At 36.9% G+C, this 27,393-nt stretch overlaps 3 protein-coding genes across 3 annotated transcripts in view; 2 read left to right on the top strand and 1 right to left on the bottom strand.

The window, feature by feature from the left end:
- Positions 1-7,188, top strand: part of LOC146157475 (uncharacterized) — a 150,587-nt gene extending 143,399 nt beyond the window's left edge. The window contains exons 154-161 of the mRNA XM_083388224.1: positions 271-378; positions 1,450-1,707; positions 2,469-2,652; positions 3,129-3,223; positions 3,619-3,858; positions 4,703-4,822; positions 5,663-5,834; positions 6,508-7,188. Coding sequence (XP_083244350.1) covers positions 271-378; positions 1,450-1,707; positions 2,469-2,652; positions 3,129-3,223; positions 3,619-3,858; positions 4,703-4,822; positions 5,663-5,793 — 1,136 coding nt within the window. The 3' untranslated portion in view covers positions 5,794-5,834; positions 6,508-7,188. The remainder of the gene's footprint in view (positions 1-270; positions 379-1,449; positions 1,708-2,468; positions 2,653-3,128; positions 3,224-3,618; positions 3,859-4,702; positions 4,823-5,662; positions 5,835-6,507) is intronic.
- Positions 7,189-8,062: 874 nt separating this feature from the next.
- Positions 8,063-16,470, bottom strand: LOC146157474 (uncharacterized). Its single transcript, XM_083387569.1, has 13 exons — positions 16,348-16,470; positions 16,124-16,209; positions 15,115-15,216; positions 14,106-14,235; positions 13,295-13,429; positions 12,622-12,745; positions 11,549-11,661; positions 11,154-11,339; positions 10,713-10,824; positions 9,918-9,993; positions 9,593-9,668; positions 8,792-8,949; positions 8,063-8,392 (listed from the first exon to the last, which is right to left on the bottom strand). The coding sequence occupies exons 1-13, from the start codon at positions 16,418-16,420 to the stop codon at positions 8,216-8,218; spliced, it is 1,548 nt and encodes a 515-aa protein (XP_083243695.1). The 5' UTR covers positions 16,421-16,470; the 3' UTR covers positions 8,063-8,215.
- A 3,450-nt stretch (positions 16,471-19,920) lies between these two features.
- LOC146157473 (U3 small nucleolar ribonucleoprotein IMP4-like) lies at positions 19,921-24,788 on the top strand. Its single transcript, XM_083388223.1, has 7 exons — positions 19,921-19,932; positions 20,239-20,347; positions 21,248-21,441; positions 21,981-22,113; positions 22,600-22,754; positions 24,162-24,330; positions 24,603-24,788. Exons 1-7 carry the CDS (start codon positions 19,921-19,923, stop codon positions 24,704-24,706), a joined length of 876 nt encoding a protein of 291 aa, XP_083244349.1. The 3' UTR covers positions 24,707-24,788.
- Positions 24,789-27,393: the final 2,605 nt, after the last annotated feature.

Genomic DNA, 27,393 nt, shown 5'->3' with positions numbered 1-27,393 from the left:
GTACTTTTTAGTTGACACCGATACTCTCATATGCACGTGATTTAATTAGGATCAGCCCTATCGGAACATTACCACAAGCTTGTGTTCATAGCGGCCAAGCTAGCAAATGCTAACTGAAAAACATTTTAAAGAGTAGTAAAACCAACTTACTCTGCGTTTTTGCCGACTAGAAATTTTGTTGTAAATTTGTGTTAATTCGACGATCAAACTTTCTTACCTTTTTACTACCACGAAGTCCGACTATTGCTGAACATGTATTTTTATTTCTAGCCTTGGTTTGTTCTGACTGCGACAGCTCGACAACAACTTGTAACAACGCAACCTCACCTGTGACGTGCACTTGCAACACTGGATACGTTGGTACCAACTTGACTGGAGGTAAGATTCGCCAGTTGCCTGTCTATCGCAATCAGAACTAGAATCAAGAAAAAATTACGTATGTAGAACTAGAGTCGCTTGTGCATGAATTGCAAAGCCAAAGCGGTCAAGTAAATCGACATGAACTTGATAAGGAAGAGGTTTCGCAATAACTGTTGATGATGCAACTCGTATCGAAACGTTTGAATCAAGATGTTGTCGATCTAGTCGACGTTTTTGGCTTTACAATTCATTATCAGGCTGCATTACAGTTCCGTCCATAGTGCACCCAAGAATTAGAGTGTTTTTCAACAACGCGTGTAGTTTCTTTGAATTAATATGGAGACCTTTTAAAAACCTATATGCTCGATAAAACATACGCGTACTATTCTGGTGTCTGGAAAGATTAGTTAATTTTTTTGTAACGTCTGTCACTTTTAGTTTGGTCTAAAAGGGAAAACACTTAAAAGTAACACAATAATTCCGATTTTTTAAGTGTTTTTTTACCAAGCATGTGTCGAATTCCTCCGAAACGTGTAAAAATATTAAAGTTACATTTTCCGTTACGAAACCTGTCAAAAACCTACGCGATAAAATATGCGCGTTATAGCCTACTATTCAAGTGTCTGGCACGTTTAGTTTGGCCTAATAGGAAAAATCTCTTAAAATAACACAAAAACCCGATTTTACCAAGCCTGTGTCAAATACCTCTGAAGTGAGTGATATTTTATAATATAACATTAAGTTACCAATTTTTTTTATTGTATTTTTTTAAGTTACCAATTTTTTATTGTAGTTACAATTTTTTTTTTCATCATTTTTTTTAAGTTACCAACTTTTTTTGCATTTCTGTAAGTTACCAATTTTTTTTTGTATTTTTGTAAGTTACCAATTTTTTTATTGTATTTCTTTAACTTACCAATTTTTTTTTATTGTATTTTTTTAAATTACCAATTTTTTTTTATTGTATTTTTTAGGTTACCAATTTTTTTTGGGGGGGGTATTTCTTTAAGTTACCATTTTTTTAATTGTATATTTTCAAGTCACTAATTTTTTTATTGTATTTTTTTAAGTTACCAATTTCTTTTGCAGGATGCGTGGACATCAACGAGTGTGCGACCACGCCTTCAGTCTGCCACCCAACCCTGGCCAATTGCACCAACACTCAAGGAAGCTACTCGTGTGCTTGCGTCGCTGGCTACACTGGAGATGGCGTCACTTGTGATGACGTGGACGAATGCACGACCGGAACTGCCGCCTGTCCAAGCAACTCAACTTGCACCAACAGCGCGGGAAGCTTCAGCTGTCCGTGCGATTCCAAGTTTACATCCGTCGCCACCGCCTGCCACCGTACGTGCTTATTAATTGTTGTAAAATTAAATTGGGTTCTTATTGGCAGTGTTGTAAACAAGTCACTTTAAATGACTTAAGTCCCTGTCAAGTAATTTGTGAAACCTGCGCCAATATCATGGGAAGCTACATGTAAGCATTTAGTTCATTTGTGAAATACCTTAAGTCTAAGTCTTTTCAAAATTTAACAATTCAAGTCCCAGTCAAAGTCGTCAGTTGCCCAAGTCAAGTCATTATTAGAGCAAGCCAACTTCAAGTCAAACCACCAAGTTTACGATTAAACGATTAAAATTGTTAGTCGTCTATTTATGGACAATAAATCAACCAAAAACTAACAAATCCCCGACATCGACATATAGTGTACGCTAATCGTTTTAGGTGCAGAATTGAGATAAATAGGTCAATTGTGAAGAACAATTCTAAATGAAAACACTCAACTTCGACCCAAGTGATTTCACTCAATGACTTAAGTCCAAGTCATGTCATTTGTTCAAAAGACTCAAATCATGTCATTTTACAACGACTTAAGTTTACTCAAATAATTTAAAAATAGTGACTTGAGTGCACTTAATTCAAGTCATTGACTTAAGTCATCGCAACACTGCTAAATGGAAAACCAAGGTTATCGCGTGCTTAATCGAAATCCCTTTAGTCAAAACGCAATCTGTCCAAAGCTTGGTTGCCGTTCTATCTTCATGAATTGCTCGTTCCTTGCATACGAATGGCGAAGCAAAGCTTGAAAAACATATTTTTATATTCAGGCGTGTTTTTCGTTCGAGTGACACTGAACGGCACCTTCGTGTTCAGCAACGATCTGCTTAACACATTGTCGGCGCTGTACATTGACTATTTTGGCAAAGTACAGGCCGCACTGGTCGCCAGTTTCACTGCAGGAAACATCAGCGTCATAAACATCACCTTTTCTCAGGGCAGCGTCGTCGCCACGTAAGTACAAGGCTCAGTTAACTCGACATTCTTTCCCAAACAAAATCGATTGAAAATTCGTGCTTGACCAATTTAAACCCACTTGAGTGTGTTTAGGCTTTAGGTATCATTGTTAAATTTGTAAAATTTTCATTATTAAATATTTCTTGATCTTCTTAATGGTAATTAATTACTTAATTCTAATTCTCTTATAGAAGTGGATTTTATTTTACTTTTTGGGTCCCTAACAAAACTGAACAAACACTGTCCGTGATTTTCGGTCATCAAAAGCACATAAATTCTCGATATGGCAACGTAATGTTTCCAATTCGTTGGCAAATGACATTAAACAGGCAATAAATAAACAAAGCTTGTTTTACAAAAGTCCCAAATGTATGGGCTTTCACACTTCTTTTGAGATACCTGATTGTCGCACGGCTTTTGCACAGACGGTTTTTTCCAAAGCGTATCTAATCCTTAATCGTGTTTCGTTCCAGCTCGGCAATATCCAGTCCACGACTGCTCACCGACGCTCAGCTTTCATCAGCCTACACCAGCTCCGGCTTGACCTTTGTCAGCGGCCTCGCCATTGGTAAGATAGAAAATGCAATGTATACGGTTTTGGTATATATACATGAAGCTTAAATCAAGATATACCCAGGAATCGATAAAGCGATAGTAAAGTGAATGCGTATAGTTAAAGAGTAGTTAAAAAATACTATAATTTTTGTAGCCTACTTGATGCATGTTGCTGCCTCTGGAAAAGTAATTTAAAATAAAAGATTTCGCAAGTTTTTTACTATACATAAAAGGTTTATCGCTACTAAAGCGATCTAACAACAAAATATCTAACTGCGGGGTTTGTCAAATAAGATTTTACCCTCTGTAGTTTTAATAGCCATTCAGAAAGCGTTGAACTACTTGAAGGCTTAATTATTTTAACCTATTTATCTTTCCAACTTACATGTATTCAATCCTTCCCCGTAGGTCCATGTTACACCAACAGCCCTCCCTGTGGAACCGGAGGCCAGTGTACCGTCCAGTCCAACACCCAGTACTCGTGCACGTGTAACAGCGGCTACAGTGGCACCACGCAGGGTCCGTGCATCGACGTGGACGAGTGTCTGACCACATGTCAAGGCGCCAACGAAACTTGCGTCAACACCGTTGGCGGATTTTCTTGCGGCTGCGCTAGTGGATACAACAACGCTTCTGGCGTTTGCATAGGTACGTGAAAAGGTGCAGATGGTGTTTTTCCCGCGATTCCGACGATCTATGAGCGATTTAATCCGCTAAACTCCCTGTTTCTCAAAGTAGTTCTTTATTCGGAGTTTGCTGTAACGGGACACACAATAAGACCTACAAAGCAACAATACCTAAAGCAGAAAAATCTATTTCCCAAATTCATAGGAATAAGGCCTAGAACTGTAAGAGGACGGTATGGGGCGACGGGGCCGTGGATCATCGGTCGGTTTGGTGTCGACGTTTGGGCGCCCTTTTAAACAGTGCCGTTAGAGCCTCGCTGTTTTGGCACCGGATTGTTGGGTTTGGGGTTAGTGATGTGTAATTAGTGGATTAAAAAGTGGATTAGGGCTGAAATTATTAGGGGAGTAAGTGATGTACTCAGGGGGTGGGGTTTGGGGCTAAGTAAAATGTTGTATAGGCCTGATTCTGACCATTCAGGTCTTATTCCGACAGGTTTGTAACGTGAGTCCGACTTCAAGGTTAAAGCCAACTAGGTCATATTAGCTCGCTGTGTATCGCGTTAACCTCTTCAGTCTTCATGCTTTATAAAACGATCCCTGATCCTTGCATTCGACATACAACACCACGAATAAGCGAAGACACGCTAAGTGATTGCAAAAGTTGTATTTATCAAGTCACCCTCAGTCTATAGTTGTCACGTGCTGCGGCTTTTTTGTACATTTATATTAAAAATCCGGCTTAAGCATGTACTAAACGCGACGACAAAATTTATTTTCCAAATAAGCTATATTCAGCAGTTTCCCTACGTGTTTAGCAGTTTATACGTGTTTTTTATCCTTGTAATAAAAGCTCCATTGCTCCACAGGCCAATGTACGACCGGCTTCTGCAAGAACGGAGCCAGGTGCGAGCCTTCGAGTCAACCCAACAGAAACCCGGCTTGCATCTGTACATCTGGGTACACAGGAGAAACCTGCAGCGAATCAGGCGAGATTTTTATATAACCTATACATATAGGGTGTTATTTACAGAACGGAGTTTACCAGTCGGTGTTTCTCAACCCATGGGCTGTTTAAGTTGGTTGGGTTGCCGACTGCAATATAGTTTATGTGTTTATATTTATTGACATCAGTTATGAAAAAAATTTCCAAAAACTTTGACAAAATAAGGGAAGCAATACGAAAACATCTATCTTAATCATTACATTTAAACTTGTGTGTGCCAATTTCTTACGTTCTGTTCGCTTACAAATATTTATTGAAGAGAGTGGAGTCGCTAAAAGTTTGCTGTAATTCTTACGCTTAGTTTTCGGCGCCGCGAAATAAAGTTAAGAACCACTGTCTTGAAGGAAGCCATTGCGTGCCGGTTTCTAAGATTTGTGAATGTTTTTTAGGACAGTGTCTTCGAAAATACTTATGTGCTTATGTCTAAAAAACATGCTTTATTTTTTTTAGTTGAATGCTTTGTTTGTCTTAGTTTTATTTATAACAATGTTTTTTAACTACATTTATTGATGCTAAGCATAAATAATTCAATTATAAAGTATCATTTAAATAAATAAAAAAACAGCTCCTCTGGTAATTTTAATTCGCTACCAGAGAAGCTGTTTTTTGATTTGTATTACTATGCCTGCTAGCATCAGTTTATATATGTTCAATTTAAACCATAGGCAATTCGAAATATGTTAATCAAGAATTTTGCTGTTAAGAGATCGAACCATCGCTATTGAACAATATGTAACCAGGATCATGTTTTTACACACGAAGAATTGCAAAACATCCTTGAAAGGGCGAGTTTATGTGAACGTGTATATTTATCGCGTTTCAGATACCTTCCGAACCTTGGCGATCGTGTTCGGAGTCATCGGAGGAGTTATCCTCATCATACTCATCTGCCTGTTGATTTACTTCTACATGCGGCGCAGAAGAAGGTCAATGCACATCGCCAAAGACCCGTAAATGCCGCGCAAACACGCGTATTTTAAATGGCAACCACACAGGTAAATGATCTTTGACACTCGTGCCAGCTTTATTTCTGTTGGGCGCTGTACTTAGGCACAGGAGCATCCAAAGCCCGCTAACAATAAGTGATTGGATGAAAATTAATCTGTCGTCACTTGATCGTATGAGTTTTATTGTGAATAGTCTCTTTATTGCAAATAGCTAAAAGTTTCTTGCAAAAAAACAGGCATATTACCAGTTACCACCTCTTGTGATAAACGCTGTTTACCAAAGGCAAAATACACAATTTCGTATATACCAATAGATTGGCAAAAGTTGAAGTTTTGAAGGTAAATAACAATTTTATAATATCGGTGTTATTTTAACAGATTAATTAACTTCACGCTATATTGTAATGTCGTTTGGAACATACAACTTGGCTTGGGGTTGTTTGGCAAACACGGACACACCAACCCGTATTTTTAAAAGTTTATTTGTTATTTAACTTGATAATGAATTACAAAGCCTAAAAGGTCGATTGCTACATTACAGATCCGTGCATAATGTACCCAGCAATTTGTTATTAATTTATATAAATATATAAATACATTCTGGATTAAAAACGCAATTCTTAGCAAGGCCGTTTATTGTTTAAAAATGCAAATTTGCCGTATTGTCAATGATGTAAATGAAAATACTTAAAAAGTGACAACGAATACTTTGCATTTACAGGTGGTGATGCTTATTGAAAATGAGACGAAGACGTGAAAAACTTGTACAAAAATATCATTTCACTTTCGTACGGCACACTGTACTTTTGGAACTCCCCGATCTTTATACAATCAAATTTTGTCCCAATGTATATCTATATATATAACCTATGCAAAGATAGATGTTGTCTTCAATAACAGTTCCTATATCATAATGTCTTCATCAATCAGCGCGTGTATTGCCTTTTATGCTTCTAATATCGCTTTAAGTCTGTTGTGTTTTTAACCTATTTTGCCGTAACTCACCTAACCCCGTCTCACCTGCTCTCTACAAGACATAGCGATGACCAGTCTGTTTCCAACGACTCGACATGAAGACACGAAACTTCTGACCACTGATGTATGTAGACTAAAGCCTCGAAGAGCTAAAGACTTCTTGTAGTGACGTTGCCGTCGAAGTTTCATGTTCGATTCGATGTTTTTGTAAGCAGACACTTTCATCGCGTGTGCTTGCAAAATAGTATTTCGGTTGAATAACATCACTTTAGAGTCCTACGAATTTCGCGTATGTTTGACGCTATCATATTGGCACTTATAATTGTTTGCTCTAGTTTTGCCTGAACTAACATTTGTTTTCTGTGATGCCGCGAGCTTTACGAACGCGTGTAAGAGAAACCTAATCGTAAATAAAAGTTTTAAATAATAAGAATAAACTTGTTTTTTTTAGGTATGTCAGGTTGTTTTTAGGTAAAATGTTTGTTATCAATCAGGAACCAAAAAATCATGTCCATACTGCAAAATGTCGTTTAAACGGCATATTTCTAATCGTAAGAATCTTAAGTTAGCTGTTGAAAATAATAATAACGTAATGTGCTTACTATCTTGTAAGTCTTATCACGCTACGTATTTTTTAAGGTTGTCTTCACAAGCTAACTTCCACTTTCTACTTTATTTCTGACGAAGAGGTGGATTGTTCTTTTAAATACCTGCTCGCTTTACTAAAATCAAAATGAATCGTGAAGTATAAAAGAATTGACTAAATCTCGGGGTTCCAGTAATATCTGCTCCAGAATTTCCCTTTAAAGCAAAAGATTTTGCTTTTTAAAAGGCGCTCCCAAAACGATTTCACTACGAATTATGTACAGGAGGGCCTATAGGACGTTGTTTAGGAATCCTTTTTTTAATCGCAAAATTACGTCACAACACGATAAGCTCGACCGCAAATTTTCGTTTGACAAACCACTCTACATTGCTGGGCTATAGGAGGAAACTATTGGCATCTATATAGTTTGGGAAAACAGTTGTTAGAGCCGTTGACCTCGCACGAAGGGTAATGACATTTTATATAGAGTGCGTTATTCTTATAAAACTTTTAAGCTGGAAATGTGTTCTTTTCAAAAATTGCCTCGTCCGCGATAAGGCCACTTCGTTCCTGGAAACCAAAGTTCGCTAAGATGCTATCATAACTGCGTGTTGTGAGGGCTAATAAACAATGCATGGCAATATCTTGGATATAAATTTAGAAGGAACTTCTCGGCTTAATCCTTATCTCACATGCAGCACGTGATGTGTTTGTTTCATACGCAGTTTGCAAATAAGTTTATTTCTTGCAGTAGACCACGCGATGTACAGCGAACGCTTTACAACCGCGAAATGAAAACATATAAACGATTGCTTGCCGGCGGCAAACCACGTACTGCAGTATTTACATCTCGGCAATGGGACAGACCTTACTGACACGGTGTTCCACACAACAGCTTGCTCATCCGCTTCGCAAATGCCTTATCTAGAGCTTTAAATCCTCCTTCGAGGGCGTCTTTAATCACGGTGCCTGTGGGCCCCGCGATGATGTCGATTTCACCCAGATCCAACTTGCCTACAGGTGGTTTTACGGGAAGGACGAACACCTGTTCGAAAAAGGTCCTTAGATTAATTTCCAAATTAGAATTTGAAAAGTATTATCTGATAAAGACGAGCTTGTAACTTATGTACCCTTTTTGTACGTTAACAATTTGTTTGCTAACGTGGCTATTAACGCTAAAATGTTAACGCTCAGTCAAAACTCTGACAGGCAAACTGAACCTGTTAAAAAGGTCCGCAGGTTAATGGCAAATTTGGTTTTAGAAGCATTATCCAATAAAGACGAACATGTAACTAGGCATCCATTTTGTACGTTAACAATTTTTTTTTTTAAAGTTGACAAGCATCATGTTTGACTCGCGATCCATATTTACATTTAAAACTCTGACAAGCAAACTTTATGAATATTATATTGTCGTAGCAAAAATTTAACACGACTCATTTACCAACGCTCCAGTGTCTCGAAGATTTTTGGAAGGTATAACGACGTCATCTTGAGAGGCTCCATCGGTAATTAGCAAAACCACATCTCTAGCGTCGGGACGGTTACCTCTGGGGATTAGAGTTTGGGCGGTGTAGTTCAAAGCGTTACCGGTTCTCGTGCCTTTAAACCGGAAAAAAAATGTTAAACAAATTTCCAACCGTTTGGGATATTGAGTAGTGCAGTATTGACATAAAGCAATGGCCTGACTTAAGTGCACTTCGGCACTATTTGTAAAACGATTTGAATATTTTTGGTAAGTGCATCGATTAAACTTAGCTTCATTTATATTTTATACTAATGACTTGACCTGGACTTTTTCGTTAAATACTTACGTTGAAATTAATGGGTTTATTAAAAGCATATTTGAAAAAACAGGGAAATTTAATGCAGGTTTTGAGGCATAAAACAGTATGATTAGTATTTATTTTTATGATAATTATGTGAAATAATGCTCAAAATAGAATTAGTTTAATATTGATTATTTGAAGTTTATTTTAGATTTGGGCAACTATGCTCGGATCTGATTGGGGTATAAACGTACTTGCCTGGGACTTCAAAAAGTCATTTTAAAACTACTTGATAAAACACTAGCTACAAGGATTTAGTGAAACGGAAGTCCTATTGTATTAGAAAGTCCTATTGTATTAAAAAATTATTGGAGTGTGATAGGATATGGCTGTGAGCAGAATTCAGTTAAAAATGATACAATTTCGCAGTAAATTGTTTTTGTTTTTTTTAATTTACAGCAGACTGTATCACTCACCACTTCCGTCGTACGGAATTTTGTCGAATGCTCTCAAAACACCTTCCAAACTATTTGGGTAATCGTCAAGGAATATCTGAAACGATACAACTTTGCTAACAAACAGTGAGTATATAGACTATCGTTATTAAAAAGTACACTATTAAACGCCGTGGTAATAAAATAAAGAAATTTTAAATCCAATGCAGAGGTGACAACACAAAATACATCAAAATGTAATTCATCCTAAAAAAAATAAATAGGCTTTGCTCCAAACACAACAGATTATTGAGAATCAAGCTTATGGGATTGTGGACTTGCAAAAACATGCTTCAATAGAACTAACCTGTGTTTTATCGTCGACCACCTTGTTGTAACGGATGACGGCAAAATGAGAGGAATCTTCGCGAACTGTAAATACCCTTTATGCAAAAAAAATACATTCACTATATCGCGATTAAACACTGCGCCAAAAATTGAATGCATTTTTAACGTTAGTACACCGAAAGCCATCACAGACTTCGAAATCTTTCGATCAATGATGAAAGCAAGGCAGGTTACAAATAGCCTCTAGTGAGGTTGGAACTCACGACCGCCGGTCATACCTGGACCGTCGCTGTACCAAGTGAGCTACAAAGGCTCAGAGAGAAGCGAGTCGACAAACAGCCTTTGATATGGTACTGCAGATCCCCTTCAATGTTAAGTTGCTTGTACTAACAGAATGTAGCAAGCATTGGCGTCATGGTTGTTTCTTGACTCGCTCCTCTCTGAGCCTGTGTAGCTCTCAGTTTGTAGAACGACGCTCGCGGTATGACCGGAGGTCGTGAGTTCGAATGTCACCGCAGTCTAGTTGTTTTTCTATAGCTTGCCTTGTTTGCATCATTGATTGAAAGAGTCGGGTAGTTTGCGATGGCTTTCAAAGTACTAATGATATGTAAGCCGTAATCATTGGTCAAAAAGCAGCTCAGAAAGGCTAGATCGCAGTTGTTGTACACATATGTGTGTGTAATTGTGTATCTATCATTGCATTTTCAATGGTAATCTATTACTGCTTTAACATGAAGTCATTCGGCAATTCTTCCCTAAATAAAACCTTATCACGTTCGCAAGCTTTTTTTTCATTTTTAGTATGTTAACTTACGCGAGGAAACTACGAACAAACTCCTTCATGAGCTTCCAGTTGTCTGCACCGACAGATGAGGATGAATCAAGGATAACAAAAAAGTCCATCACCGCAAAGGGAGGGCACGGAACTACAAAAGAAAGGATTATTTCCCGATTGTTTCAGGAATGTATTGTATGATTTCAGCCTGATTACATGAACGCGACATTTAGACATAAAACGTGATTCGATTAATCTTTCCACGATTATCTTATCTTGATTGCCTTACTATTTCTCGATAACAAGATTTAACACGAAATCCCCTGTAAACAATACTAACGGTTTTGCAATCAGCACTTTAAGCAATTTGGAAGCTATCAGTTATTTGGCGGTTGCCCCAAGCACCGAAAAACACCCGAACCTACTAGTTTTCGGTCAACCTTTTCATCAGCTTAAACTTATCTCTTCAATCAATCTCACGTGTGCAGCAAGGTGCTGGGCGAGTCCAGAGTTCGTTGACTAGACACTCGTTCGACGTGGTGGCCTCCGGATAAAGTTGATATCCTTCATTTTTGTTGCATTGAAACGTACATCGCGAGGCGACGAAATTCCTGTCCGTGCATTGCATGCGTCCGTTCGGCAGAGATTGCTTGGTGCACTGCAGCGCTATCCGCCAAAAAGGGGACAAAATAATGTAGTTACTGGCACAAGCACTTAAGCTGCTGTATTGCGACTATAACCAGGGCTATCATTCCGTGCTTATTTCTAAGATTTGTGCTTATTTTTTAGTAGAGTGTTTTTCTAAAATACTGCGGTTCTTTGAAAAATCCTATTTTGATTTGTGTGCATAGTTTTATTTCTAATAATGTTTTTACGTTTGCATTGCGGCTGCGGGCGACTCCACAATGCGTACAAGTCCTCGTCTTGATCTTCAGTGCAGATAATGTTGTTTCCACCGTGGAGCCTGTAACCCTCGTTGCAAGTAAATCTGTACGACGAAAGGAGTCGGGTTTACAAAGAATGCCATTAAGAAATGCACCAAAACCTGTTAGTTTGATTTCGTGGCGAACGCACTTCGCAATATAGGTGTAAAGCTATTTGAACTGAAAACAACTGGAGAGGATTAAACGTGAATCACTTATGCCCGAGACTAGCCGCTGTTTTAGGAAACAAAACGTTCTAAACAAACCTTGGTAGACTGTCAATCAAGGTAGTCACCTAACAGGTTTACCTTTTACTCCCTTATTGCAAAAGCACGTCTTTCACCTTGAAAACCATTTTACGTTTAAAGAACTTAAACATTAATACTCACGTATATGGTAGGCCTATATGTATATAACTCCTATACCATTCGAGATGTCCTTAGGGTCAAACATCACATATGTTATTTGACTGGAACCGGGTTAACTGAAATCATCAAGGCCCAGATAAAAAAATTCTAGCCGGCGTTGAGGTTCGAACTCACGACTCGATATTGTACGATCTTGTTCGCCTTAAAATCCTTAATTGATCGACTTAATTCTTTACAACCTCCCGACAGTGTTGTAATGACTTAAGTCAATGCCTTAAATTCCGAGTTAGGTGCACTTAAGTCACGGTTTTCTAATGACTTGACTTAACTTAAGTCTTTTTGCCAAATCAATTTGGTTTAAATAAAGTGTTTTCATTAAGCCTGTGAATCATTTTGCTTGTAATATGTTTGATTTAGTATTTTTTAAGTAGAGGGTATTGCTTGGGTATTTGCGACCAATTTACAAACTTTTAACGTTCAATTTTATACAAGCATTTGACTTTAAATGGACTTGTCTTGTCATTTATGAAAAAAGACTTGACTTGGAGTTAAGTTCGTTCACAACTGACTTAACTGGGACTTGATTCATTTTTAAATTGACTTGTTTACATCAACGCCTCCCGGTGTACCAAAAACACAGCGATGTAATTTTCTGACCTGCAGCGACTTCCAATGTTGACGCCGTCCGTGCAAAACTTGGTTCCGAAGTACTGTGGAAGCAATTCCCGGCAACGGTATCGCTTACATGTGGGCGCCGGGTGGTCCCTCTTGCTCCACATGTCTAAATTACATCGAATTTGATAACATACCTCGAATGTATGCTTTGGACGCTGCGATTGTACAAGTCAGTGATTGCTGTGAGCACTTTTTTACTTTTTGTTGTTCTAAAAACTTCTAAAATCATTTTGTCTATTATTACCATAAAAATATGCTTAAGGCTTTATTGTGCAGGCGAACACTAAATTTTATCATCGATGTTCCCAAATCTAGTGCAACCACTAATGATAAAAAAAAATTCCATTTAAGCATCATGTCATTTAAAACCAGCAATATACAATTTGCTAGTAAACACCGAAACCAGAACTGTCGTTACCAGTGTTTAACGGTCAATCGTTCGTATGTTATTTTTGTAGAAAATCTACAGCGTAGAAAAGTGGTATTTTTTTGGCAACATTTTGATTTAGCGCGAATCTTACTTAATGTAAATGCGTTGCCGTTTAAAAATCGTTTATCGTTAGTAACTAAAATAACGCAAAGTGCGATGCTCTGCTATAGAGTGAACGCACATGCGTAATTCGTTCACGAGCAGCTTACAAATGAAATGACCTACCACAGGTGGAGACTGGCGAGCCCACCAAGGCAAAACCACGCTTGCAGGTGAAGGTGCAAACTCCGAAAGGCTTCATCCCGCCTTCGCAAATCATGAAGCCGTTTTCCGGCGCGTCGACGGTTGGACAGGGTAGGCCTGGAAAACAGGTTCACCCGAACTCGTTAAGAGCGAGCCGATAAAGATGCTATCAGGTGCGAACCGCTAATACGCTTTATGGGGAATACTGTTAAACTGTTTAGAGATAGACCTTATCGGGCCTCGATCGGAATATTTTGTTTGTTACAACCAGGGACGAAAAGCCAGACGCAGTGGCGCCCCGCTAACCATGTTTATTTTTCGTAAAAGGTTGCGAAAAACTGGAATTCCCGTTTATCGACCCACCCCTTTTGCAGGTAGGCAGATTGAATTGGTTATGTAGTTATTATATTGTTTTCTAAAATTTTACGCCAGCCATGTATAGCTGTATGCCTTTTCTTCGAAATTCTGCATGAAAGCAGTTAGAGATTTGGGCGTAATCAGATATCCAAGTATCGTAAAACTGTGCCGTTGTGAACTATTATGCTGTCTTTTTAGCAATTATGCAGCTTGAGAAAACGACAAATGCAATGAAGAACCGGTACTGTTATTTTACCGTATTACGAATACCCTTTTTTAATAAAAAATAAAAAGAATTATAAAAAATTATCAAATAACTACCGGTGGTTTAAATTTTACTGCGTGCGAAATTGTATATAGTTTTACGCTACTCAATTTATCAACTACGAAAACAAATAATTATCCCATACGAGACGCAAATAAAGTATAGTGTTACCTCCAAGGGTCTTGCAGTAAAGAATATCGTGATTGCAACCATCCGTGCTGCAGCAACACCTACATACAGACGAAGGTGCTTTCTTGTTGCATTGCGAGTCTCTATTGTAGACTGATGCTGCGCCAGAATCCTAAAACCACGAAGAATAACAACTATAGCGTTTACTAGGTGAAACACATTAAGGAAACGATTATATAATGTAAAGGAAAGATTCCTGCTTTAAATCAGGTGAATGTTTATAATTTTAAATAAATAAAAAAACAGGTAAAAACATGAATATTTTCCTGTAGGTTGTTTAATAACAAAAACATTACATGCTGTTTAATACATTAGCGAAAAAACAAAACCTTCTGCTTGTCAGAGAACAATACAAGACCGCAAAAAACAACAATATCACAAAACAGTATCAATTTTGATCAACGTTTTTTAACCTATACTTGCTTTTTATTATAGCCAGTTAGTATTTACTAGTTTCATACTGCAACGCGTTTGGATACATTGAGTAAACATTTTTAAGAACACGGAGCAGGAGTTTTTGGAAACACGTCAAATTATATTTGCGCAAACGAAGATAAAATTCCTGCATTATTAGTTAACATGCTTTCAGCAAACATGAATGACGACAAATTGCAGGCGGACGCTGCCCCTATCTGTGCAAAGTGTGTGCACAGTTTGCATTTGGGGACTTTATATTGCATTGTTGTTAGTTTTAACTATAGCCTAAATAAGCTTCGTTTACAAAAAAAAAACATTTTTACTTATACACTTACTTACGGTTTCAAGCAGCCAACAAAATATTAATCAAAAACAGCTCCTTTGATAGTAATTGTAAATGTTAACCAACGCTTCGGCAACCTATGCAAACCTTCTTCAGGTTGCATACATACAATGAGTGGAAAAAGCAGAAAGGGAATTGCCAGTGGAGCTGTTTTTGATTAACGATATGCCAGATAGCAACAGGTTTTATGATACAAAGAAATAACACTTGTGAATCATTTGTCAGTGTCACCTGCATGTGGTTCGATCCACAGGCTGTGAGTTGCTTGCAGGCCTTTTCGATGAGCGGGTATTCCCCCCAGCCCCCGTGACGTAGCTCAACCTGGCACGTGTTCTGAAAATGATTCAAACTTAAATGATATAGTCTATTAGTAATATTAAAGAAGCAAAAATAATGTTAGACAAATCGTAGTGACAATTGCATTCCATTAATGATAATTATTTTACCATTAATATTAAATTGGCAAACAGACACTTAGTGACAATTGCATTCCATTAATGATAGAGCTTTATTTTTCTTGTAAGTGCAAAGAATGAGCTCATTCAGTTGGCTAACACGATTTCTGGCCGGAACCACTCAGGTAATAATTAATTTAACTAAGCCATTCGTAAACGATTTTTACCAAATTTCTACGTACGTGAGAGGGCGTGAAATGTATTCAGTCGATATCCTATTTTGAATTATTGTTTTGGCAAAAACATGTGTAAAGCCACCAATTAAGTCTCATTCTCATGTTGTTTCTGTGTTGTGAAAATTATAGCTTAAGTTTTAAAGGTTTATTTTTTTGCTACATGCCACCAATTGTGACCTTCGTAAAAGACTAAACGAAACTGGGTTTTTAAGAAACACACATAAGTGTATGAATATTGAGTAGTTTTTCGGTTGAGTACAAAGTAATTCCAATGTTACTTTTTTTGTGACAAACGGTTTAATATGTTTCCGAAATTCTGTTTTTTGGCCTGCTTTATTTTGTATAATAGTTAAAATATAATTTGACAATAAATTACAAAGCCAAAAGGATCATATCCTGATTAGGACGTTTCGATACGAACTTGTATCATCTTCAGTCAATGTAACTGAGGAGTAAATCAAAGCATCACTTATAAAAGGTGGGATTGCGTTAAGATGACTTCGATCTGCCGGACCTTTTTGGATTTGCAATTCATTATCAACTATATTACAGATTCGTGCATAATATACCTTAGTTAAAATATATTTACACAAATAACTAAGGCCAAACCTGAGTTTCATCGCACTCTGTCATTTTGCCTTTGGCTAAGCATTCCTCCTGGCTGCGAACGTTCTCGCACTCCCAACATTTCAGACCTGGCAAATTACAAACATTTAAAAGTCACGTAACGCGACTGTGACTAACTGCGAAAAGGAAATGGCATTGAAGCGAGATTGATTTACAAGTTATCTCTATTTCAGCAAAATTGCTTAAAAGCTTTAAATAATGCTCACCCGATGTCCCACAGATAGAAATCACGAAACTGCAGATAAAAAGCACATCTCTCCAAGTAATCTGTCGCAGCATGTCCGCAGTTTTTCTATTTCTATTTGTAAAATAAATACATAAAATAAAAATATAAAATACACTTAAAATCCCCAAAGAGTAGAATATTTGGGAGCTTCCATATCAATATTGCATCGTTCGCCGTTAACGCCCCTTTTATTAAGCGCAGTCAGTCCGCCGTTCAAGATCTAAATTCCTTCTTTGTAAAGTCATTTATAAGGTTACACAATCTTGAAAAACTTGTTCTCTATCTCAGATCGCGATCTAAACCAAATCCCACCATCTGCATCCCGATCTGCTCGTTAAACCGACAACCGCCTCTGGCCCGTGCAAGTTTGTGGCATCTAAGAGCGCCAGTCCTGCAATTTAAGCTCGTGCGGTTATAAAAGTTAAAAAAAACGGGTTTAAAATTGCAATTGCCTGAACGCATTTCCATGCAAGCTATCTTGTCAATCGTGCCCTATCGTGTATTCTAACAAGCACTTTTCTGTGCGCGTGTGGTTTTCAAGAATATAACGCGGCGATTTCGACTTTTCAAATTATTGCTTTCCGCTTTGCATGTTCTTTATTTCGTCTAATTTTTTTTTTCTGGAAATAAAATATATTGATCGCATTTTTACTTGATGAGTCATCACATTTCTTGCAAAATTCTTTTATAGGAACGACTAAATTTACTCACAACAGCTTCTTTAAAGCTTGTATAACATTACATGGTCTCTTATCTAAGATGCCTGGGGCACATGAATATAGATCGTGAAGTCATGTTTGCGAAGTGAAGATATACCAATATGTAACAACTTAAACGAAATATAATATTTAATATTAATAAAAATCGATTATATAACGTGTTTGCTTTCACGGTTGCAGCGCAAAGTAACCACATTAAAATAAACTGTATACTTAAAGTATTAACTGAAATTGTAATTTTTTCACTGTTAAAAAAACAGAAACATTATTTAATTGATTTGAAGAACGTTTTACTTGATTAAAAAACAGCAGTAAAACTATACAATTCTCGCCTTTATTCTTTTCGACGAATTCACAAAACTGGTGGTACAATTTTTCCTATGTTGGCAAAACCATATTAGAACTCGCTGATAACACGTTTAGCAGTTTTATTTGTTGAAACTGTTTTAGCAGTTTATTGCATTTTAATTTAAATATATAAAACATAAAACCAGTAAAAACCAATGTGTCAAAATAAAAAAGATTGTCAACAAATAAACAAAAGTGTCAAAAATATGCTTATAAGAAATTTGAAACGAATGGAAAATATGTGGTGCTTTTTGCACCCGGGTCACACTATTTTAAATTTGTTTTTTTACTTTAAAGCCGAAATCGCTGCGTTTATAATTACAAATCATAACTGATATATTCCTATACTTAGGTACGGTATCGGATCGGCACCGTAACCTAGTATCTGACGATCGTACCGAGACTGCCACTTGGATCATTTATTGTGGGCATTTAGCTCTCTTTAAGTGTGTGTGTGTGTTTTAGTAATTTTAACACAATTTAAATTTATGCAGGTAATCGATTCCAAAAAGATTTTACCTCAAAATGAACAAGGAATTTCCATATTTGATTGTTGTTCTGATTATGACAGAAATACTGTTTTAACAAGAGGACAACCCGAGGGATATAATCCAAGATACCCAGATGTAAAATTCCAAGGAGCTGCAGAAAAATCATTAAATCGAACTTCGTTTTCAGATAAAGCACAATTTTCCCAAGTCGGCCCCGTTACGATATTACCGGACCTCCCTTATACTGGCACTTATAGGCTATACCAAAGGAAAGGAATCAGGCTACGCTCTATAACAGGGTTCACCGGTATACGGCCCGCGGGCCAAATCCAGGCTGACGATAAAACAATGAAGCCCGCGACTTATTTTGTTATCCGGCTTGCGATCGTAAATCCGAACAGTTATCCGACCCACGATGGTCAGACCTTGCAGTCCGGCCCTTTATGATAAAATTTTGATGACGGTACTCTATGATAGTTTTCACCAGTGTTGACAGTAAACCAAACCGGTAGAAAATATTTTTTTGTTCTGTGGCTATGTACCAAACTAGCCTATATATGGCAAAACTATATTTGGCTAAATTAATCACCTGCAGTTATTTTTTTCGTTTTTAGCTTAAATTAGTCTTTAATGACATGTTCTTTAATGTTTTGAACGGTCTTTATGTTATTGTTGTCAGTTTTACGTTCAACAAGAAAATGATACTATATTAATGTTTCAGTACCTAGCACAGCGGTTCTCAACCAGTGGGCCATGGCTCACTGGTGGGCCATAAGAACATTTGCCGCAAGTATCTCATTAATGCACGGTTGAATAAATAATCTGTTTTAAAATATGTTCTGGTGTGTTTTTATCTAAACCTATTTTAAAGCTTTTTCTTTCATAAAATTCTATTGAGCAACAGAATTTTTTTGCAACGTAAATGGGCCACGAAAAAAAAGGTTGAGAACCACTGACCTAGCAGATGTAAAAATGAAATGCATTTTAATAAACATAATCTTCTAATAATAACACAATTTTAATATTATTATCGAAAGAATATAACACAAACGTTTCAATTGCAAATAAGACTGTGTCACAGATTTCCAATCGAAAGCTTTTTCAAGACTCTTTGAAAATAAAAAAAATCGTAATTATTTCGTATGATTTCTATGAAGCTTGAAGTCAATGTGGTAAAAAATCCCCTAAAAGGTTACAAAACGTTTGTTAAAAAAATAGAACTATATAGTTTTATTCTTTAGAATTAGATTACTTTACTTTTTTTATTAGATAATTATGGTATTAATAAAGAAATAAAAAGTACTATATTGCTATGTTGCCTTGACATTGAATGTTTTTTATTACAACTGTGACCGTCAACATTCAAGAAATTCGATTAATCTGTTGTAAATTTGTGTCGAACTCTTCAATGTTTTCATGTTTCAGCCTCATTGTATATAAACATTTTTCCCGGCTGGCTAATATTGAATTAATTTAAAATGGTAAGTGCCTCTGTTTCAAGACTAAAAACTTATATACTTTTAACGTATTTTGATAGTTGTAAAGTAGTTTATTCAGCTGACATCAGCTGAACTAAAAAGTAGTCCCAATTTTAATTTTTAGGAGTGTTCAACAGTGTTGTGATGACTTAACTCATGTCTTGATTCAAGGGTACTCAAGTCGGCGCTGGTCTAGAATCCTACCACAGTTCTAAAATCAACGCACAAAATTTGAGTTAGCATGCGGGTTAGCGTTTGGGTGTGAGTGGGTCAAGTATTATTATATTCTTTATTTAATAATAATACTTGACCCACCTTTACCCAAACGCTAACCCGCACCCTAACCCAAATGGTGTTTCGTTGTGGTAGGATTCTAGACCAGCGCCAAAAGTAGTCCCAATTTTAATTTTTAGGAGTGTTCAACAGTGTTGTAATGACTTAACTCATGTCTTGATTCAAGGGTACTCAAGTCACTGTTGCAAAATGGGGCCAAGTGTTTTTGATAAAATGACCTAATATGGAAAATATGGCAAGTGCATCCGCAAGATTTCTTCAACAAACCCAACCTGCACCCAAAAAATAAAAATGCACCTTGATTTCCCATACTTTACAACAGTGGGTCACTTTTGACCTTTGGTGTTTGAGTCACCCATTATTTTTTGACATTGCCCGTGAGATTTCAAGATCTGCCATACTTTTCAGAACGGAAAATACCTTTGAATGAAATCTTATGGACAAATGCCAAAAAAAAAAAAAAATGCAAAATGGGTGTTCAATACAGCACATGTTGTGTGAACTTTTTAATCTTTTCCTAAAAAACATGTTTTGTTTTTAGCTTCGAAGGCAGGCAAGAGAAAGGAGGGAATATATTTATCGGAAATCTATAGAACAACAAAAGCGCTCAATCCAAGAAAGAAAGGATCGTGTGAAATCTGCTTTAGATGGTACTTTGGAAGCGTTTCAATATTTTCTAATTATCAGGATTTTTATAACTTTAACGCTAAGGGATTTTTTTTTTAAGTAGCCAGAATATATTTTACAATTTGGTTATAAATATAAGCCGATAAGTCACATAGGTGTGTGGCTGTTATAAAATTATATTTCTCACCTGCATTTTGTCAAACCATTATAATTTGCCAAAAATATCCAGTGTTATGGATTGGTGTTTTATCGATAATTCACTTTTTTAAGTTCCATGCTTGTTTGTATAGATTCTTATCTTAAATTTGGTCATTAATATACAAACCTAATGTATATTGTTTACCTTGCTGTCAGCCAAAATAAATAAGGAATAAAAATAGCTAGTAATGTGAGATTCAAACTATTCTCTTTACCTTTTTCTTAAAATGTCCATCAAGCATCACTCACTTAAAATAGTTAATACAATTTTGCATGTATGCTAATACTAAACTGGGGATTGTGAAATACACGTAGAGAAATTGAAATAATTTAAAAAAGTTAATTATTTAAAAAAATTATCAGTGGCCTGCTTCACGTATCATTATTCTTTTTTACTTTACTGGTTGGCGTTAACAGCAGCTTGTCCTTGTGCTTGTTAGTCTTGGATGTATTTTTTTTGATTAATTTAATTTTTTTTTACTATTCATTTGTATTGATAAACTGATCAGATGATGTCATTCATTTATATGGTGAAATGCGGATTTAAATTAGAAATTTTAGACCTTGCTGACTGATTTTTGTTCGCAGCGGTGCGCTTCTTACGACATTAATATTTGTTTAGAACTTTTATTGTCAAAATTATGTGTTCTATTAGAGGGCGAGATTCTATTGTGGAAAGACATAGAAACTTGTTTTGTAAATGTATTGATTCCCATTTGTTCCAGCCAACAAACGACTGCCCACTGAGCTTCAGAAAGATGCTCTTGCCCTGCAAAAGTCCCTGGAGTTTGATGATAAGGGGGGAGAAGGGGTAAAAAGTCACATGGACGATGAGTACAAGTGGATGGGAGTTGAGGACCCCAAAATTATGCTCACAACTTCGCGTGACCCCAGCTCAAAGCTGAAGCAATTTGCTAAGGTATGTAATCAGCAGGGTAATCAAAGAAATACAACGCAGCCCACAGTGTTGTTCTGTGATAAGTACTTCCAAAGTTGGATTCATGAAACTGTTTTAAAAAAATTGCAGTTTTAATCTTTGAAAATATTGCAAGTGGTCTACCATGTAGAAAATAAAAATTTGTTAACTTTTGGTTAAAGAAAATTACTTATATCAAATTTATAAACATAGATTACTAATTTTATATACCTTTAAAAAATTAAGTTTAGGTTGTTTTATCTCATTTGAACTTATGAGATATCTATATATAGTGACTAAAAATTAAAAAAAATTGTTTAAAGCTGTTATCTGCTATGAATTCTAACTCGAGCCTCCAGCTTCTAACCATAACTATCATACCATTTCAGGATAAAATTAAGCAGAAAGTTAAAATATATAGGCTTACAGACAAATTGTATTATCTACATAACTGTGTTACAAGTTACTCATAATGATTAGTCCTTTCTAATAGCCTAACTTAATAATAAGTGTGAAAAAATGTTGATTGGTTTGTTTTTCAGGAAATGAAACTTTTTTTCCCCAACTGCTCGCGACTGAATCGAGGTAATCATGAGATGAAGTCTCTAATAAACGCCTGCCGAGCAAATAACGTCACAGACTTTGTTGTACTTCACGAACACAGAGGAAACCCAGGTTAATATCAGCTTGAATAAATGTGTCAAAAATCCTTTGTATAATGTCAATGTGTAACTTAAAGTGCCGGACTTCCTTTTATTGTAACAACAGGTAGTAAAAACGAAGTAGCATAGTGATGCTAATTGTAATGTCCTCCTGTTTTTAAATAACAAACAATAATTAATAAACCACCTAGTTTTAAATTAAATAAGAAATTTGTTAAATTGATTTCTGGAATAGAAGTATAATTAGATATACATTATTACATTAACCCAATTCTATTATATAATTGTTGACATTTCCATGTGAATCATTCGCTTATTATTAGTGCAAACTCTTTTTAATTCATACATATTTGCCCAGCCTTAGAAAGGGGAATTACAACAATGTTGCCGGCAATTATTGACCCAAGGATATTTTGACCAGTCATTGAGCTGTTATATTTATCATAAAACAAATATTACTTATATTGTGTGGCTAATGTGTCCACAATTTTTGTTGCAGATGGTATGATAATAAGCCACTTGCCATACGGGCCAACAGCTTATTTCAATTTGTCCAACTGTGTAATGAGGCATGACATACCTGATGTTGGACACATGTCCGAGGCCTATCCACACCTTATATTTCACAACTTTCAGTCAAAACTTGGCGAACGGGTAGGTCAGATTTATCAATGGCAGTTGTAGTAATTATCTTTGTCTTAATTTTTTTTTACCACATGTCACATTAGTATGATTTTTAAAGGTGTAAATCATGAAGTGTTTTTGTTTTCTCTTATTTATGCTAGTCCAAACCTACACAACATGCCTTCCCAGAGGCTTAGCAAAATCTGCCCCGAAACGGTTTTCTAGCCTGCCCTTGCTAGCGCTACAATCCTGATCAGGCTGACTACTTTTGGTAAACCTCCAGGAAGGCATCTTGTGTACTATACAGGGTCGGCCAAAAGTAGGCTTACAGTAATTCTACAGCTTTGGATTGGAAGAAGAGGTAGCATTTAATGGCCATCACGCTCACCTGACCTGACATCAATGGATTTCTTTTGGGGGGGGATGTTGTAAAGAACAAGGTGTAAGCGAAGAACCCCAAGACAACAAACTTATTTTTAGACCCAAACCCTACTTTTTATAACTGTAAGACTACTTTTGGCCCACTCTGTATATGGGTGCCGTTATCGTTGACCACTACGACTACAGAAGGACCATATTCGTGACTTCCCTATCCTTAACCAAGAATATATGAGCAATTGGACAATTAGCAGTCGGGTTGTTCGATGAAGAATCAGAGCTGATTGCATTGGTACATCTAATACAATGGTTTCTGTACCAAAGTAAATGTCATCATTTCTATTGTATGGTTTGCGAGAGAAATGGACGTTTTTCACATTAAAGGCTTGCGGCACCCTACAGAACTTATAAATGGTTCGCGGCACCCTTGCTCGTATTTTTGTTGGGTTGTTAACTGTAACGTTACAATAAATGAGATTGAAACAGCAGCACATTATCTGTGCAACAAGATTGAAAAAAAACTTTTTAATTTTTGTCACTTTTATCGCACACAAAAGTTGTATCAAGAAGCTTACCAATAGAGCAAAACTTGGATTACTAAATAATTTTAAATATCTCTCGGCACCCTAGAGTGCTGCTGCACCCCGATTGAGAACCACTTATTTATACATTTAGTAGGTCGGTTTGTGTTTCCGTTTTCAAAGTTTCCTAATGCTATTAATGCGTAAGTTAGTTGTAGTATTTACTGGCCAGACTCAAGTTCTGGTCTCCGAATGGAGGCATGGGTTCGAATCCCACTTCTGACACCATGTAGTATCTACTGGCAGGGCACGTAACACACCACGACGTATTAGAACACCAGTGATAAATATCGCATTATTGCGAGAGTCGCGCCTATACACAGGCACAGAAATACGTCATAAAGGTCGCACACAACAATCCCATACAACACAGTATTTACAGAAGAACTCTACACTAGTTAGGGACTACAAAGTGTGCAAAATAGGCCTATAAATATAAAAAAATCCTAACAGTAACAGTTATGTAATCAACTCTCAGGTTAAGACAATCCTCCAAGCGCTTTTCCCGGTTCCCAAAGAAGAATCGAAGCGAGTGGTGACCTTCGCCAACCAGGATGACTTCATTGCATTCCGTCACCACGTTTACACCAAGACCGATCGCAGAAACGTCGAACTAAACGAGGTCGGACCTCGCTTTCAGATGCGCCGTAAGTAAAGAGCTTAGAAAATAAGTTTATTTGCCCCTGTATGAAATTTAGAACTGGGAATCTGCCACAATTTTTTGGTTCTGCAGTTTTTATATCCATATCAACATCTATTCAAACAAACCAAAACCGTTTATCTTATTAACCCTCTATGTATGTAGAAGTTACAGCAATTGCACCTTCGTTTTGTAGTACAGACTTAATGGCTATTAAATATTAATCGTTGCCTCTACCTCAGCGTTTCCAATGAACTCTTATTAACTTTACATTTTCAGTGTACGAAATCAAGCTTGGCACACTGGACGAAGCTGATTCAGCAGACACGGAATGGAGACTTCACTCGTTCATGAACACTGCCAAGAAGAGACGCTACATTTAACTAAGCAGGAATTTTGCGAATTCCGATCTAGGCACCCCAACCGGCTCCACAAGCAGGTGTACAAATCATCGCATTTCAGTCGTAAAAAACAACAGAAAAAAGTGGAGGAGAAACTCTTTTGTAAAACACTCTTTAGTGGTGTATCACTGTATTTTCAAAAAAGAAAAATCTTTCTCGGATAGAAAACCTGCGTGGGAATCCATTGCTGTTAAAACGACAGCAAGGTTTTAGTAGCGGCAACAGCTGTGAGTTATTCATCAAAGAACCTTTTTATAGAGAAATAAAGCTAAATCCATTCCACAAGCAGGAGGGGAAATCGTCGCATTTCGATCTCAGGTGTTTGTCAGAGAAAGAGGACAGCAAAAAAACACATACGAGAAGTATTTCTACTTTCCGGTGAAAAGCCCTGTTTGTTCTGGATAATTGTGGTGTCGTACATCGTTGTATTGACGTGGATATTAATATTAACCTTTTGTGAATTTGGCTCGCTTTATTTTTAGCTCAAAAGGCCTACAATTGCGCGCGACACAATTACACAGCTGGGAGTCTAATGTGTCTACAACCAAGCACATAGTTTCTGCTGTTGTGTTTTTGTGTGTTGGGCCAATTATTATTGTAATGTTTCTTTATCGTTTAGTCTGAAAGTATTCCCAACGCCCGAAGCAAAATAGTTTGCTTTCATGTTACAATAGAATGATTGCTTTTTCTTTCGACAGAAATCATTCTCTCGTAGGTCTAAGCCAATAAAATGTCTGAAATGTCATTATTTGTGGTTTTAAAGTCCACTTGTGTGGATAAGTTTTGGAGTGATTTAACGCTGTTCACAGATTTTTGTCACTTTAAACTATTAAAAATGGAAAATAAATCAATAAATTACATCCAGAACATATTAAAAATGTAAAATTCATTCCAAACTTTTAAACTTTTATCGTCGGTATTATGTCTTATGTTAGTGGGCAAGATTCTGTTTTGGAAAAACATACTAAGCTTTTGAACAAGCGTTGTCAAAATTCGCTTGTACACAGAAACGCGAAGTCGACGATTAAAACGCTAAAGCAGTTAGCGTGAAATTATGGTACTGTGCTCAACCCCTATACTCGTAACATGACAACTTTCTGTAATCTCTTAACGCGAGGGTACATCAACACTTCCGACTCCTGTTCAAACAAACTTTATCTGTTCAAATACCAGCGAAAGCCCTCTTTTGTTGCTGTTTTGAAACAGAGTCACTTTTGTCATGTCGTGGTCTACCAGGGTGCGATAAAACATTTCAGAGTTTATACAAGGCTGGCATTGTTTGCACGTAAGTTCATTCGGAAACTTTTTGGCTCTTCCATTTTATTAAAACAAATAAAATATGGCCAAAGTTTAGCAAAATCGCAGTATTGTCGCTTTTTTAGGTTTTTATCAATTTAAAGCTTAAAAACAAACCGTTGTATTAAAAAGGTTAATAGAACAGATTTACGTAAAATTCGGCAGAGACTTCAACGAAAAAAAAACTTTTATTCCTAATGGTCAGTTTCGGAACATCTTAAGCTGTGAGTGAGAGTTCTTTAACATAATATATTTGTTGCTTTTTATGTGTTCTTAGTGGCTCTATCAACCATCACTGTGATAAACTAGCTGTATCCGTGTCTGGTTTGTTCTAGGCTAGGACTACTCAAGGAGTCATTAGGTAATTCTTAACCTAGGGAGGCCCACCCCCGTTTCCCAGAGCTCCATTGAAATATTTGACTTAACTAAAATAACACAAAACGCAACATATAGCAAGCAAATTGTTTTATGTGCAAAATTTATAGTAAAAAAATTTACAGTAAAAATGCCTAATGAAAACACTTTATTTTAACCCAAGTCATTTGTCCAACAGACTTAAGTCAAGTCAAGTCATTTGTTCAAAAGACTTAAGAGTCAAGTCAAGTCGTTTTTTAAAAGACTTAAGTCAAGTCAAATCATATAAACACAGTGACTTGAGTGCTCTTAAGTCAAGTCATTACAACACTGGAAAAAAGTCCCCGTTCGACGATTCTCGGGCGACACGCTTCCAACTCATTACTCATTCACGGTTCCTTGGCCTTGAAAAACAGAGGAGTAGGTGACCCGCCGGTGCGTGAAACCGCTTTCCGATGAAATCAGGCGCGTAGGGAGGGCGAAGAGACAAACGTCATTCACCACGAGCCTGTTTACTGCTGACAAGTCACTGAGCAATGTATAGGCCTGTACGTCGCCACCGGCTTTTGTTGAATTGACGAAAGCGCAAGTATAAGCCAAGCATATCCACTTGAGCGACGTGAATATGCGAGCAGGGCGCTGGCAAAAGTGCGACTTGTTCGCGGACGTTGTTTTGGACGTATAGTTGGTCGAAGCCGATCGATAAATTCCGCAGTTTTTATCGCTGTTGAGCGTGGTAAATGATAGCAATTAGACGAGTGTAAAAAAGTTGGTTTTGAGACAGAGAAGCTGCGATCTCTAAGTATCTAACATTGCAAAACGATGGGATTGAAAGAGTTAGGGATTAGGCAAGTTTCAGTGAGCAATTACTTTGTTATCTGTCTTGATTTTCTCTAAAACTACCATGTGGAGTTACATTCTTGAGTCCTTTACACACAGCAGGTGTAATTCCAGGATTTTGTTCGTTATTAAAAAAAATTTTTTAAATGACGTTGCATTAAAGCAGGTTATCGAAAAGG

The sequence above is a fragment of the Ascidiella aspersa genome, chromosome 4 (genome assembly GCF_963924565.1).
Source record: "Ascidiella aspersa chromosome 4, kaAscAspe10.2, whole genome shotgun sequence".
Classification (NCBI taxonomy): domain Eukaryota; kingdom Metazoa; phylum Chordata; class Ascidiacea; order Phlebobranchia; family Ascidiidae; genus Ascidiella; species Ascidiella aspersa.
The sequence above is the reverse complement of the archived record's forward strand: the minus strand, read 5'-3'. Positions and strand labels throughout refer to the sequence as shown.

Excerpts from the sequence above, each read along its gene's own strand:
- LOC146157474 (XM_083387569.1), bottom strand. The coding sequence starts at position 16,420 with ATGCTGCGACAGATTACTTGGAGAGATGTGCTTTTTATCTGCAGTTTC. Across the intron at positions 14,236-15,114 it reads GTGGATCGAACCACATGCAG|GATTCTGGCGCAGCATCAGT; the intron begins GTGACACTGACA and ends TCGTGGTTTTAG. Across the intron at positions 8,950-9,592 it reads AATTCCGTACGACGGAAGTG|GCACGAGAACCGGTAACGCT; the intron begins GTGAGTGATACA and ends TCCGGTTTAAAG.
- LOC146157473 (XM_083388223.1), top strand. Across the intron at positions 20,348-21,247 it reads TGTGAAATCTGCTTTAGATG|CCAACAAACGACTGCCCACT; the intron begins GTACTTTGGAAG and ends CATTTGTTCCAG. Across the intron at positions 24,331-24,602 it reads ACCTCGCTTTCAGATGCGCC|TGTACGAAATCAAGCTTGGC; the intron begins GTAAGTAAAGAG and ends TTACATTTTCAG.